The sequence below is a fragment of the Macaca mulatta genome, chromosome 7 (genome assembly GCF_049350105.2).
Source record: "Macaca mulatta isolate MMU2019108-1 chromosome 7, T2T-MMU8v2.0, whole genome shotgun sequence".
NCBI classification, from domain to species: domain Eukaryota; kingdom Metazoa; phylum Chordata; class Mammalia; order Primates; family Cercopithecidae; genus Macaca; species Macaca mulatta.
This window is the reverse complement of record NC_133412.1, coordinates 89,892,557-89,908,447: the sequence shown is the minus strand read 5'-3', so window position 1 is coordinate 89,908,447 and position 15,891 is coordinate 89,892,557. Positions and strand designations below refer to the sequence as shown.

The 15,891-nt window shown below is 35.7% G+C and overlaps 1 protein-coding gene across 13 annotated transcripts in view; it reads right to left on the bottom strand.

The window, feature by feature from the left end:
- The window catches only part of MEF2A (myocyte enhancer factor 2A), a 160,900-nt gene that overhangs the window by 79,383 nt on the left and 65,626 nt on the right, over nucleotides 1-15,891 (bottom strand). For all 13 annotated transcript variants that reach the window (XM_077938236.1, XM_077938238.1, XM_077938233.1 and 10 more), the window contains 1 exon segment: nucleotides 11,243-11,438. In XM_077938236.1, coding sequence (XP_077794362.1) covers nucleotides 11,243-11,296 — 54 coding nt within the window. In that variant the 5' untranslated portion in view covers nucleotides 11,297-11,438.

Below are 15,891 nucleotides of genomic sequence, written 5' to 3'. Positions count from 1 at the left end.
GTATTTTTTCAGTCTGTTTTATTTCCTATGTAGCATGATAAAATTAAACAGTAGTACAGTAGTTCAATGGTTTTCACTAAATTTAAGCAGAGTATCTGTTTTCTCCCTATAGTAACACCAAATTTATTTAACATCTACACATCTTAGCATTTTATCACTTTAATCACTCTTAATTTTATGTAGATCTAATCTCTTTAATCGTCTCAAAACCTTATGTCTCCTCTGTATTTCTCAAGTGCACAAAGCACAATACTCCAGGTATTATATGACCGCTCAAATATTCTGTTAGCTAGTAAACTGAATGAAAATAGAGTTGAGAAGGTTCTTTAAATTTTCATTTAACAAGAAAATTTAGCCAATACAATCTAGTCTGTTCAAGATACATATTTATGTGTAAATTGTGTCATATATCCAAATCACCTTTTACGAATTATCTTTGAATACTGGTCTATATTTGATACTTTAAAATTCTCGGCAGGGCACGGTGGCTCACGCCTGTAATCCCAGCATTTTGGGAGGCTGAGGTGGGCGAATCACAAGGTCAGGAGATCGAGACCATCCTGGCTAACAATGCGAAACCTCGTCTCTACTGAAAATACAAAAAATCAGCCGGGCGTGGTGGCGGGCGCCTGTAGTCCCAGCTACTCAGGAGGCTGAGGCAGGAGAATGGCATGAACTCGGGAGGCAGAGCTTGCAGTGAGCCGAGACTGCACCACTGCACTCCAGCCTGGGGAACAGAGCAAGACTCCGTCTCAAAAAAAAAAAAAATTTCTCAATATAAAACAGATACAAGTAAAAAAACCTCAGCATCTGTTGATGTACTTGTTTTTACAAACAGATTTGGGAACAAACAAAAACAAAATAGAATACAATGGAGGAAAGCAATAAGGAAAGGAATGAAAAAATACTATCACTTATGACAAGAGTATTATGCCTAGAAGATTAGATTATAACAAAATATAACAAGTCACAAAGCAAGAAAACAAACTGCTAAGAGTCTACATTTTGCCTCAATTTTAGTGTTTTCAGTTGAAAAGAAGTTTTTGGTTGTCATACAAAGATTTTCCTTCTATATATAACTACGACATCTAAAAGTGAAAAATTAGTAAAAGCCAACTAATTAATTAGTACAGTGTTAATTACTAATTTTACAATATAGCCACGTTTTAGTTCATAAATTGCATATGAAAGAGGTAACGTAATCTAAAATTAGGCTACAGAATACTAACTACATAATTAAAACTCAAGATTCAACTTTATTATTCTAAGACAATATTTTTAAACTGATGATTTTAATTACATTAAAATGATGTAAATTCTTTATATAAAGAAATCACAAAATTTAGTTATAAATTCAAAACAGAATAAAGTCGTGTTTACTCCTCTCTACTCCTCTAAAACATGCATACATACACATACACATACACACATACACATACATACATACATACATACATACATAATAAAAAAGAGACTGGGTTTTCTTCAAGGAAAGAAAGAATCCCAAACTACAAATTTTCATCTGCCAGATTTGATGAAACTTAGATGAAAATGAAAGTGGATTCAGAGAATTCACACTGAGTTCTTCACAAAAGTGGCAATGTCCTCTGAGAGGATCCTCTGATTAGTACCAGAAGATTCACAAGTGTGAGAAGTCCCTGAATTAAGAATCTTGTTCTAAATGTAGAATGCCAGGTAAGGTGGAAACAAAGCAAATAAAGAAAATAATTTTATAGGAAAGCTATTTCTGTTAACTCATACCTAATTGCCAAAACTGTCAGAGATCACAGATCTAAAATGTGAGCTGGTATGGCTCAGAAAAGAATGAGAAGAGAAAAAAAATCAAATCATAACAGAGATTTTTAGCACAATAATAAAAATCAAAGAATCAAAACAGAAAACTAAAATGAATAGAAAAAAAGTTGTTTGTATTGTTGGCAGATAATGAAGACACCAAAAAAGCCCAGAGCAATTGACAAAGGGAAAATATTTATTAAAAAATAAAATACAGAAAGGCTATACCATCTCTTAAAAAAAGTGACAAGGAATAATCAAATTCATGGCATATTCAGATTAAGTTACTGAATGTCAAGGTCAAAGAAAGAATACCGTGTACACCAAGGAAGGAAGTGGGTCACTTTTAAGAAGGGAAAAAAACTCAGTCTGGTGTTAGAATTCTGGCAACATCCAAAATCAGAAGACCAAATCTCTACGATGTTCTGGGGAAAAGAAATAGGGCCTATACCTAGAACGTTAGACCTAGCCAAGTTAGACTTCAAGTATGAAGACAATAAACATTTTCAAACTTAAAAAAACTCATGAAGTATAACACCTACAAGCCCTTGTTAGGGGTCCAAAAAAAAAAAAAAAAAAAAAAAAAACAAGCATTACTTGCTGGAAAAAAAAAAGTCATCTGAGTAGAATATAAGTTGAAAAAAGTTCAATGCTGCACACTCAGCTTCTAAAACAAAGATACTGTGTAGCAGTGAGTCGGTGCTAAAAAAAATTTGTTGAATAAATCTGTAAAGGTATAATGAAGAAACAGTGAGAAACCCCAGAGGTTATGCTGGAAAATGTACAGGGTAATGGGTGTGGAGGCTTGTATTCTGGAGAAGAAATTGGCCAGTGGGATTATGAGAAGACAATTTTTTTTTTTTTGAGACAGAGTCTTGCTCTGCTGCCCAGGTTGGAGTGCAGTGGCGTGATCTCGGCTCACTGCAAGCTCCGCCTCCCGGGTTCACTTCATCCTCCTGCCTCAGCCTCCTAAGTAGCTGGGACTACAAGCCCACCCTGCAACGCCCGGCTAATTTTTTGTATTTGTTTTTTTTAGTACAGACGGGGTTTCACTGTGTTAGCCAGGATGGTCTGGATCTTCTGACCTTGTGATCCACCCGCCTCGGCCTCCCAAAATGCTGGGATTACAGGTGTGAGCCACCATGCCTGGCCAAGAAGACAAATTTTTAAAACAGCAGTTTGGGTTCAACTTGTGCTTCTCACCTCTGCTGCTTGGAACACTCAATACCTGCCACATCACAAGAGCATTAGCAGCCATGCTGATGCAGACAGACGCCCTCCAGAATAAAACCTGAGGAGTACAGAAGCTCTGCTGGAGATAGGAGTTGAAGATACCAGGTAGAAACTGACTAACCTCTGGCAGTGTGACTTCTCAACCATTCTTACTCAGAACCTCCAAGTTTGGTGGATTACCAGGTAGATAAAGTATCTTCTTCCAATGTTCTTTTCCCTGGGGGGCTCTGTGTGGAGCTGCGATCAGAGTTCTTTGCGGATACTATGACTTTTGTGATGGCTGGGGCCCTCTAACAAATTTATATGATCAACTAGAATCATGTAGACTAGTACAAATATATACAAGATCACAGGGAATAAAAATCAACTAGACTGGTGAGTTAAGAGATGTAACAAACTAGATAAAAAACCAATATCCAACCTTTTATACTATCTATAAAAGACATACCTAAAACATAAGGAAACAGTAAGGATGAAAGTTAACACAGAGTTTCAGACCTATCAAGAAAATACTGGCTGGGCGCTGTGGCTCACACTGTAATCCCAGCACTTCGGGAGTACCAGACAGGAGGATCACTTTAGCTCAGGAGTTTGAGACCAGTCTGGGCGACATGGTGAGACCTCATCTCTGCAAAAAGTACAAAAATTAGCCAGGCATGGTGCACATACCTGTAGTCCCAGTTACTCTGGAGGCTGAACAGGAGGATTGCTTGAGCGCAGGAGGTCAAGGCTGCAGTGAGCCATGATCATGCCAAGGCACTCCGGCCTAGATGACAGAGCAAGACCCTGTCTCAAAAAAAAAAAAAGAAAGAAAAGGGGGAGAGGAGAAAGGGAGCAAAGGAGGGAGAGAGGGAGGGAGGAAGGAAGGAAAAGAAAAAAAGAAAAGGAAAGGAAGAAATGTGTAGCTATATCAAGGTGAGGTAAGGTAGATTTAAGACAAACATGCCTTACTGAGGATAAAGATGGTCAATATGTATTGCGAAATTCGCCAAGAAGGCATAACGACTCTAAATATGTGCAAGCCTAATGAAATAGTCCCAAAATGTATAAAACAGTATGTATTAAATGAATAAAATATACAGAGAAATGGACAAATCCACCATTGTGGTAAGTACAATTATTGATAGATCTCAATGAACGAAAAACAAAAGTCACAAAGAATACAGAAGGTTTGAACACAACAATGAGAGTGATCTGAAAGCTATATGGAGACACATGCATCCAACAATTAAAGAATACATATTTACCCAACTCCACTTGGAACATGTAAAAAACCAATCATGATTTAGGAAATAAAGCAAGTCTTAACACACTTAAAAAGGCTCACAATCTACTGAAATAAGAGCAATATAAACCACTATAAAGCACTGTGATAAGCCCTGTCATAAAAGTGTTTACAAAATGTTTTGGTAAAGACTGAAAGATACCATCCGAAACAGAGACAATACATATAGAATATCCAGAATATGTAAAGAACTGAGAGAAAAAAATCAAAACCAACAACCCAGCACAAAATAAGCAAACCACAAAAATAGGTTGCATTTCACTTTTCTAAGACCAGAAAAGGCAATAAAATAAAATTTTAAAAAGGACAAAGACAGAAAAAACAGAGTTTTAAAAGAAAGGAAGACAAGATAGATAGAAAGAAGGAAAGGGAAAGTATATGGGCAAATAGGAATTCTCATACTAACTTACTACAGTGTATCTAGTACAATCACTTCGGAAAGCAACTTGAAAACATGGTAAAGGTGATGATGGACATACTCAGCCTAGCAATTCCTTCTGAAAGTATTTATCACAGAGCAACTTTTACCCATGTATAAAGAGACAGGACGACAGATGTATACTGCAACACCATTTATAATAGTAAAAAATTAGGAACAACATTAATTGTTCTTTGATAGAAGTATTGATGAATTAAGAATATTTATTCCTACAACTAGCTGTACTGAATGAATAAGAGCAGATGGATCTAAAACACTACATTGTGTGCAGATGAAAGCAAGTGCAGATGAAAACGTCATTATGTAAAACTTTAAACCCATGCTGAAACAATATTAAATAATACCTGTTAAAAAAAAAAACAAAGAAAATACAATGTAAATTCATGACAGGGGTTCTCATGAGAAGGAAAGTAGGAAGAGACTAGGAAAAATTATAAAGAGGACAGTAAATCTCTAATTTTTTTCATTTTACAAATAAAAATAAAAATACATACAACAAATGTGTCAGCACTGACCCTTCTGGATAATGAATATAGCAATCCTTGAGGTATTGTTCTCTGTATTATACCTTTGGAACCTTTAGAAAAAACATTTATTTTTAAACTGCTTTCTTTCTTTTTTTTAAGTATATAAGGATGTCTGCTTCTAGGTTAGAGGGAGTAGTTGTTGCAAGACCAAAGAACCCACTGAAATCAACTAGTAAAACAGAATGAAATATAGCCAATATCTGTTTAAAGGTATCAGAAAGCTGCTGAAGCAGGCAGACTGGAGATGCTAAGATTCTATAATATCTTTCACATACAAGGTCTGAAGGCTCATTAAAAAACCACTAGACATGTCAAAAGACTGCATCATATAATTGAGAACAAAGAAAAAAAGGGATCAGATATGGACCTACAGGTAATCCAGATATAGCTGTTAGCAGACATGAGCTTAAAGATAACTATGGCTAATATTTTTAAAAAATAGTTTTAAAATGGAAAAAATGCATGAAAAGATGGGCTATTTCGCATAAAAATGAAAAATCAAAAAGAAATTCTAGAATTGAAACTATATTATCTGAAATTAAGAACTTATTAGGCTGTTTCATCAGTTAATTTTAAAAAGCAGAGAAAGGCTTACTAGAAAATAGATTGCTAGAAAATAAGTAACTAGAAAACATTCAAACTGAAGTAGAGAGGAAAAAAGGAGTAAAAAATACAGGAGGACAAAATACATAAGAAATGTATGGGACACAAAACAGTTATATGTAACTAGAATCCCAGAGAAGGAAAACAATGGGACACAAGCAATATCTGAAGACACATGCCCCTTGTGGGTCCATCACAGTAAAAATGTATATTAACAAAGGAAAAGCAAAAGGCTTCAAAGCAACAAAACAAAAAAAGGCACATTATCTTTAAAAAAAAATTTTTTTTAAGATCAAAAGCTGGCCTCTCAACAGAAATGAATGGAAGTTGGAAGACAACTGCTTCAAAGTACTAAGAGAATAAAACTGCCAATCTAGAATTCTACAACCAATAAAAACAGCTTTCAAAATGATGATACAACTAAAAAACAATTAAAAATTACGCAAAGGATTTAAATAGACATTTTTCCAAGGAAGATATATAAATACCCAATAAGCGCATGAAAAGATGCTCAACATCATTAGCCATCAGAGAAATGCAAACTAAAACCACAAGTACCAGTTTATACCCATCACGATGGCTACAACAAAAAAGACAGGGCCGGCGGGGCGGGGGGTGGGCAGTGGTTCACGCCTGCGATCCCAGCACTTTCGGAGGCCGAGGTGGGTGGATCAAGAGGTCAAGAGATCGAGACCATCCTGGCTGACACGGTGAAACCCCGTCTCTACTAAAAATACAAAAAATTAGCCAGGCATGGTGGCGGGTGCCTGTAATCCCAGCTACTCAGCAGGCTATAGCAGGAGAATGGCATGCGAGCCCAAGAGGTGGAGTTTGCAGTGGGCTGAGATCCCACCACTGCACTCCAGCCTGGGCAAAAGAGCAAGACTCTGTCTTACACAGGAAAAACAAACAAAAAGACAGACAGACAATAACAAGTGTTGGCTGGGATGTGGAAAACCTAGAATGCCGACACATGGCTGGCAGAATGCAAAAATGGTGCAGTCACTTTGGCAGTCTGGCATTTCTCAAAATGTTAAACTTAAGAGTTACCATGTCATCTAGCAATTCTTAAGTACACTTTTATATACTTAGCAGCAAATATGCAGAAACTAAAATTTGAGAAGAAATGTAATAATGCTTTAGAAAATCAAATATCTACTAATAAATAAAAAATGTAGAAGACTTATTTTGAAAATCAGCCATTAAGGAATTAATGAAAACCAAATGAAATATAAACATGTTCACAGATTGTAAGACTTGACACTGTAAAGATTTCAATTCTCCCTAAACAGATCCATACATCCAGTGGGAAAAAAAACCCTAAATTCCAGTAGGTTTTTTGTTTTCTTAAGTGAACACTCACACTTGGTTTCATTTGGATATTCTGAAAAAGGGCAAGAATAGTCAGCTGGTTCTGCAAAAAAAAAAAAAGAAAAAGGTGCAGAACTACACTACCAGATATCAAATTATAGTAATTAAAACAGTGTAGAATTAAGCAAGGATATACAAATAATCAAATGGAACAAAATAGAGAATTCAGAAAGTTTCACATACATATGGTTATTCAACTCATGCTAAAGGCAACCCTGTCATACAGTGATGAAAGGATGGTTTTTGCAATAAATTGTACTGGGACAACTAAATATCCATCTGGAAAATAACAAATTCTGACCCCTACACCTCAAACCAAACACAAAAATAAACACCAAATGGATAACAGGTCTAAAACATGAAAGGTTAAAAAAACCAAAAGAGTTCTTACAGAAGAAACCATAGAAGAATAGCTTCACGGCCTTATGGTAAGTAAAGATTTCTTAAACATGACACAAAAGGCACTAGTCATAAAGGAAAGGGAAAAAAGGAAATGGGAAACCATTAAAATATTATTGATTTTTTAAAACATTAAGAAAATGTAGGCCTGGTGTGGCGGCTCATGCCTGTACTCCTAGTGCTTTGGGAAGCCACAGCAGGAAGATCACTGAAGGCCCAGAGTTCCTGATGAGTCTGGGCAAAACAGCATCTCTACAAAAAATAAAAGAATGGTACCTGCCTGTAGTCCAAACTACTCAAGAGGTGAAGATGAGAGGATCATGTGAGCCCAAAAGTTTGAGTTACAGTGACCTATGATCACACCACTGCACTCCAGCCTGGGCGTCAGAGCAAGACCCTGTCTCTAAAATAAAATTTTAAAAAAGAAAGTGAAAAGGCATAGTTTTAGAGTTAATATTTATAATGCATATCATGGACAAAACACTCATCTGATTATATAGAATGCATATTAATAATAATAAAGCGGGCAGCCCATTAGAAGAAAACAAAATGAAGTGAATAGACGAGTCACAAAAGAAGATATATATCTAAATGGCCAATAAAAATATGAAAAAGTGAGCACCTTCATTAGACATCATGGAAACTTAAGATTAAAGTAAATTACTATTGCTCACCTAACAGAATGACTAAAATGAAAAGGACAATACCCAGTATTGCTCAAGACTGGAGCAGCTAGAACTCTTACACACTGCCAGCAGAGTGTAAACTAGAAGAACTACTTTAGAAAACTTCTGTCAACTACTAATCAAATGTATAACTTTATGACTCAGCAATTGCACTCCTATTTACCCAAGTGTTCATGTATACTATCGAGAGTATTCAAAATTACAGCCTTCATAATAGTTCCAAAGTAGAAAGCAATCCAAATGTCCATTTACAATAGAAAAAAGTAAATACATAAATTGTATTCTACTGACACAATAGGTTATACATCAATGAAAATGTACAAGATATATTTACATATATCTACATGCAACAACATTGATACATTTCACAAATGTAATATTGTGCAAAAGAACACACACTGTTCATATAAATTCAACAACAGATATAATTAATCTATAGTGTTACAAGTCAGGATAATGACTTTCCTTGGGGCAGCGGGAAACAACTGGAGACAGGATAAACAGTGCCTCTCGGGTGGTGCTCTGGGATATGCTGACTACATGGTCTTGTTCTTTGTGCAAAAATTCACTGAACCACACTCTTAGGATTTCTGAATTTTTCTTAATCTTATACTTTAATACAGTTTACTTTTTAAAAAGTGTTTTAGACAAGGAAGGACAAACATAAGGTTTCACCAGAAGCTTCTAAGTGGAAGTAAAGTGAAGCAGCTCTTTAAGTGTATGATATTGTCACTCCTCTACCACCCACAAGATTGTGTACTGTTCCAATGATGAAGTGTGATTTTTATTTTGCTAGTTCACACCTGTAATTCAAAACTCTTATTTGCTACTACCTCCTCCAATAAATAGTCCCTAAACCACTCCATTAGAAGTTAGTGGTTTCTTCTATAAATTCTCCCAGTATCTGAGATTATTTCTATTTGCCACATATTTAGAGCTCCTGTGTAGGCTATATATTTTTAGTGAGTTTCCAGGACCTAACACAGTCTCTTGGGATATCTGAATCTGGACAAATAAATGACATCTCTTTTCTTCTGCAAATATATACTTTTTCTCCCTTTCATGAAGAAACATGAAACTTTTAACTCAGAATCAAATTCTAAAATCAATAAAATTAAGATACTCTTTTAGTTTGTGACAAATTGTTTCTGTGTCTAATTTAACCTGAAAAATAAACTGTCCAATTATTTCTTTTACGTCTTTTCTCCACTCTTTGCCGAAGTTACCTGAGACAGAAATTCAGATAGTCCTTGTCCCATTTGGCAGCTAGGCAAGAAGCTGACACAGCAGCTAAGTCCAATGTAAGAACAGGCTCACATTCTAGTTGCTTAGTGGCAGTATCCATCTTTTTGACAAGGTCATTTCCTCAACTCAAAAAGTTCCATTACACAGTCACCTACACATTCCTAAGCTACTCTTTCCCTCTAAAAATGTAAATCCCTTCCATAGGTTAGGTCCAATTTAGCTATGTCCAACTTAAACATGACTATCTACAGAATAATGAGGGCTCAAGAATTTTATGTGTCCTCCAGTTGTCTGCTTGTATGTTATTCCCCAATAAACCCTATTTTATATTTATACTGCATATATTCAAGAAGCAGGTCCCTATGCCTCCTCTATACTTCCTAATCCTCAGATTGTGAAGGGAAGATAATGTGCAGCCTTGCTTGGAATCATTCCTTTGGAATAATAGCATGGATAGTTTACCAATCTTTCCTATTGTAACAACATTCACAATGAATCATACTGTGTGGGCCTTATGTCTTTGTTGAACAATCTTCATGAGTTGAAACCAGGGCCTCCTCTTTAATTCAGTCTATGGGCAACCCTCATCACTCCCACCAACTTCCTTACAGGCTGCTCAGTTGAGTTTTATCTCCAATTATATCTATATTTCAGTGAATTACTACTCAGATTTTGCAAAACACATCTTCAGTTTTGTTCTGTTCCTGGTAAACTTTCTGAAACCACCTGTTCTTGAAACTTTTCCTGATATGCAACTTTCCCAGAGACAGCATCTCTCCAGTAGTTCCTTTATAATATGCTATGAAATGATTTTTCCTTCTTCCTTCTGAACTAAGGAGTTGGTAAACTTTTTCTAAAAGTGCCAGAGAGTAAAGATTTTAAGCTTATGGACCATATAGTTTCTGGGGCAACTACTCAATTCTGTTGTTATAATGCAAAAGCAGCCACAGACAATATGTAAATGAATGAGCATAACTGTGCTCTAATAAAACTTTATTTACAATAACAGATGGCCAGCCCATGGGCCATAGTTTGTTAAGCCAACATTAGACACTTAAAACTTCTAGCCTCTTCATATGCCAGCATCATTATAATTATCTTGAGAATCTGTAATTTGCCCACATGGTACCATAAAATAACTTCAATATATTTTATCAATTAAAACTGAGGTACATACATAAATTTATAAATATTTGCAATAAGTATAAAAAAATTCTCATTATATATTGGTCAACTAGAAAATTTAACTGACTAGAACATTCACTGATAATTATAGTTAACTTAGCTACTACCTAATTATAAAAACAGATAACTTAAAAATAATCAATATAAAAAGACTAACAGTCAAATATATAATCAAATACACAGAAGACTAAGTATCTTATGAAAAATCTATACAATGGACAGTAATGGTGGGGACTGTGGTGATTTTACTCTTGAGTATCTATGTTTTCTGTGACATATATCTATAATAAGGAAGTCTCTTTAAAGCAGATGATGAAAAGACACAATTTTATGATTGTTAGAATTTTTCATTTAATCTGTAACTAAAAATATTTAGACTTAAAATTAAGTTTAAGAAAAACCCAACCATTCTGTCCTATGTTCTTTTTTTAAAAGAATATTTATATCAATTAAATAAATTAAAATTTTCATTTACCTGTCGGTTCCTTTCATCCATTATGCGTGTGATTTGTATTTTCTTCCGCCCCATTTTCAGTCACCTTTCCTTATTTCCTTATATTCCAAATATTTAATTCAAAAGCTAATTTTCTTCAATACCCTAATGCATCATATACAGCTTCTATTATTTCAGCTTCTAGTCCAAGGGGTACAGCTGAAATTTTCTACAAGATCTAAAAGAAAACACAAATTAGAAGATTTAAAATCTGTGAGTTTACAAATCATGTAAGTGTTATACAAATTTCAAATTTGCTTTTATACTGCACACAGCATTATTAGTTGAAATTTCTGGTTATACAAAATTAGTAAGTAAGTTGAAGTCGTTAACTTTACCCCTAAAATACCTCTTGAATCTCTTTGTGTCTCTAATTCTGGATAAACTAATGCAATAATAATGTTTGAGGTTTTCTCAATGTATATAATAATAGCAGCAAGAGCCAAGCCTTACTGAAATTCTTCTATGTACTAGGCATTTTCCTAAGTATGGACATGTCTTAACTCATTCAATCCTAACAGCAATCTGTAATTATTACCTCCATTTTATAAATAGAGACAATGAGACACAGAAAAATTAAGCAATACGCCCGAGGTCACATAGTAAGGGGCACAGCTTGGGGTTATAAACTCAGGGAGTCTGGTTCCAGCACTTCTGTTCTTAACAACACAGAATATCCTTAAAAACTTCTGATGACCTCCATACCAAACAATGAACTAATCTGGATAGCCCCAATCTGTCTTTTCAAATTCTTGCAAATTGCCCTAGCCTCCAGCCAAATTACTATTTGTCAATTCACAAAGCCACTATATACTTTCATAAAAACATGCATTTAAATGAAACATTCCTTTGGCCATTTAATGAACACCTCCTTATCAGTCAAGGTTCAGTTTGCACGTCACTTTCCAGATGAAGTGAAAATCTATTTCCCTTGGTAGAATAAACCAAAGCAACTTTGTGTGTGTGTATAAATTCCAAGTCTGCTTTCCTTTAAGACTGTGAATCCTTCAAGACTTAAAAAATCTTTCAGGCGTTTTTTATTTCACTTATGCTGTGTAGCAGGATGACTGGAAATGATATAGTTTGTCATGTCCTGAATGATGGCTGTGTCATTTTAAAAACCTAGTGCTTTCAGACTTACATAATAAAAATATGAGGAGATGGGGGAATGAATGCTATAACACAACAGTCATAATAATACATTCCCATGGGAATTTTATGCAAGCATTTTTAATACTGTACATGTGTATCTATAAAACTTCAATTGTACTGTGCATATCCAGTGTGTGATTAAATCTGGCTTTTGCTCAATCAAAAGCTATGAGCCTTTCATTACTTCTCATTTCCAGCACTAACATAAGCACAGCATTTCTTATTTATCTTCCCTCATTATTTTATTTCTTCATTCATACAAATATTAGTTGATCATCTATTAACTGACTGATAACCTATTGTTCACCTACTTCTAATCAATGTACTTCCAAACACTGAACTATGCACAGAGGATAACGTGGCCAGAAAAAAAAAAAAAAAAAAAGGAAATGATTCCTAATCTAGCAGAGTCTAGTAGAAGAAAAAGACATTAATCAAAGCATAATGCAAATGAGTTTGCATAATTCGAAAATAGAAAGCTCATTTATCTGAATTAAATTTATGGTTCAGGAAAGGCTTCCTGAGGATGTGTCTCATACTCAAATCTGAGTATGAGAACAGCATGTGCAAAAGCCCCATGACAAAAGGGAACAGGAAACATTAGAGGAACTGAAAGATGGCTAGTCACTGGTGGGACCCAAACTTTTAAAAGATCACATTGTATCCAATTCCCAATATAAAAACTTGTACTGTAGTAGGCAGGAGAAATATTAATACATTTTACTGCAGAGCTAGTATTGCTAAGGCATGCAAGATATTTTAATGGCTGTAAGATGGATACATTGTACTACCTTATATCACCTAAAAAATTCTGAATTCTATAACATATTTGGGCATTTTTTTGCTTTTGACAATGGTGGAGTAGTTTGCTTCAAACCAACCTTCCTTTGAGAACAACTAGAAAAGAAAAACACAAGATAATCAGTTTTATATCACTAGAGAACTTTCAAAACTAGAGAATCTGCAGGGCGGAGATCTGGAAGAAATAGGTGATACCAGTCTCTGGACTCATCTGTCTGTAGATTCCAAAACCATTGCCTGAGACACTGAGAAAGTTAATAGAGTTTTCAAGAGACCTGGGGGTGGACATACAAAACTTAGATTTAGGGCCTGCCAAGGAGGAATAGTCCTAGTAAACACATCAGGCATATGGACAGACTCCAAAGAACTATACTCTAGGCATAAAGGTAAACTAGAAACAGATGAGCCCACACAGGAAGAAAAGCACAGCTTTAAATCATCTCAATCCCTAATTCGATTAAGGCAATCTGGGCTAACTACTCTTATCAGCCTAGCTGTACACCAGTAGCAAAAGTAATTCTCAGCAGAAAGATAGCATCATCTAGAAATTCATATTTTTTTCACGTTTCATATAAATGTCTAGAAATCAAAATATAACCAGTCAAAACCCAAATGAAACCAAGATTTTTAAAATGGCAATAGAAACAAATTCACAGTAGATCCAGATAATGGTGTTATCAGAAAAAAGTTTAAAATAAGTTAAATATTCAAGGAATTAAAAAGTAAAACTAAGAATTTTCATGAACAAAAAGTGGAAAACATGAATCAAAACATACAATTTTGAAAAAGAAGTGATGCATGGTTTTAATAATACTTTAGACACAGCTGAAGAAAGAATCAACCCAGAAGACAGGAAAGAAGAAAACACCTAGACTGAAACACAAAAAGAGAATGAGAAACATAGACAACACTGAGAAATTACAGCACATGGAAAACGGATACAAAATACATGTAACTGGAGTCTCAGAGGGGAGGAGAAAACATACAGGCAAGAAAAAAATATCTGAAGACATAATAGCTAAAAACTTTCAAAACTGACCAATGAGACATCAAGCCACAGATGCAAGAAGCTCTATCAATCCTCAAGCAAAATAAATACAAAGAAAACCACACTTAGGCACATCAAAGGGGAGAGGGGGAGAAGGAAAGAAAGAGGAGAGGGAGAACAGAGGGACAGGGGCAAGAGTGGGGGAGAGAGAAGGAGGTCCCCCATCCCCATAGATTTTTTTTTTTTTTTTGAGACAGAGACTCGCTCTGTCACCCAGGCTGGAGTGCAGTGGCGTGATCTTGGCTCACTGCAACGTCTGCTTTCCAGGTTCAGGAGATTCTCCTGTCTCAGTCTCCCAAGTTGCTGGGACTACAGGCACCCATCACCATGCCCGGCTAATTTTTTGTATTTTTAGTAGAGACAGCGTTTCTCGGAGTTAGCCAGTGTGGGATATGATGAGGTTTCTCTTCAAATAACACGTTCAGTCTTTTATTCTTTAATTCATAGTACCTCCCCAAAGCCTTTTCCCCTTTTTCTCCTTTTTGCCTTTGTGAGATGCCCAGGCATGCCACAGTAGCAGGCATTATCAGTACCAGCTCACATTCCTTTCCTGATTTGGAAAGAGGACTAACTTTCAAGGTCATTACAGACACCCCTTCCCCTTTCCCCTCCACTTTCTTTTACGTGCCCATCTTATCTAAAAAAAATCAAATGTTTAGCCAACCGGGATTAGTTCAGATTGTACAACCCCACCCCAGCCAACGGGGAAAGGGTACAGGGGCATGTCTTACATCAGGAATAAAGGCTCTCGTGCCCCTTTATTCAGGTGTGCTCTCATGGCGACTGGCCAAGGAAGCCCCCTCTGCGGAGAAGTAAAATTGCTTTGCTAAGAATCCTTTGGTAGAGTGTTCAATTTCCTTAGGATTTTGAGTGTTATTCCTAAAACCAGATAGTCTCAATCTCCTGACCTCATGATCCACCCGCCTCAGCATCCCAAAGTGCTGGGATTACAGGCGTGAGCCACCGCGTCTGGCCAGACAGAGAGATCTTACAAGCAGTCAGAAAAAATTTAAAAGATTAACTTCAAGAGGCAACAATAAGAGTTATAGCTGGTTGACTTTTCCCAAATAATAAAAGCCAGAAGACAATGAAATGATGTCTTCAAAGTGCTGGTGGGGAAAAGGCAAACTAAAATTTTGTATCTGACAGAAAAAAAAATCCTTCTGAAATGAAGGCAAAAGAGAGAGGCAACTTTAGGCAAACAAACAGTTTGTTGTCAGGAAATACTGAAGAGGCTTTTTCAAGTAGAAAGAAAAAAGAACCCTAAATACGGCTTGGATATGCACAAAAAATGAAGTGCAATGAACAGGGGTGAACAGGGTTAAGTGAATAACTCCAAAGGAATACTGACTAAAAAATAATACTTTGTGGGACTTCAAATGTTACAATACATAACATTAATAGTACATAACAGGGGAGGATAGCAAAATGAAATAAAAGTGTCCTAAAATCCTTTCATTGATTAGGAATTGGAAAAAACACTCATTTACTTTAGACCTCAATAAGTCAAGGATGCATGTGGTAATCTCTTGGGTAACCATGGCAAGAACAGTAAAAGTACAAATAGTTAAGAGGAGGGAAAAAAATGGATTAATAACCCAAAAGAAGGCAAGAAAGACAAATAGAAAGC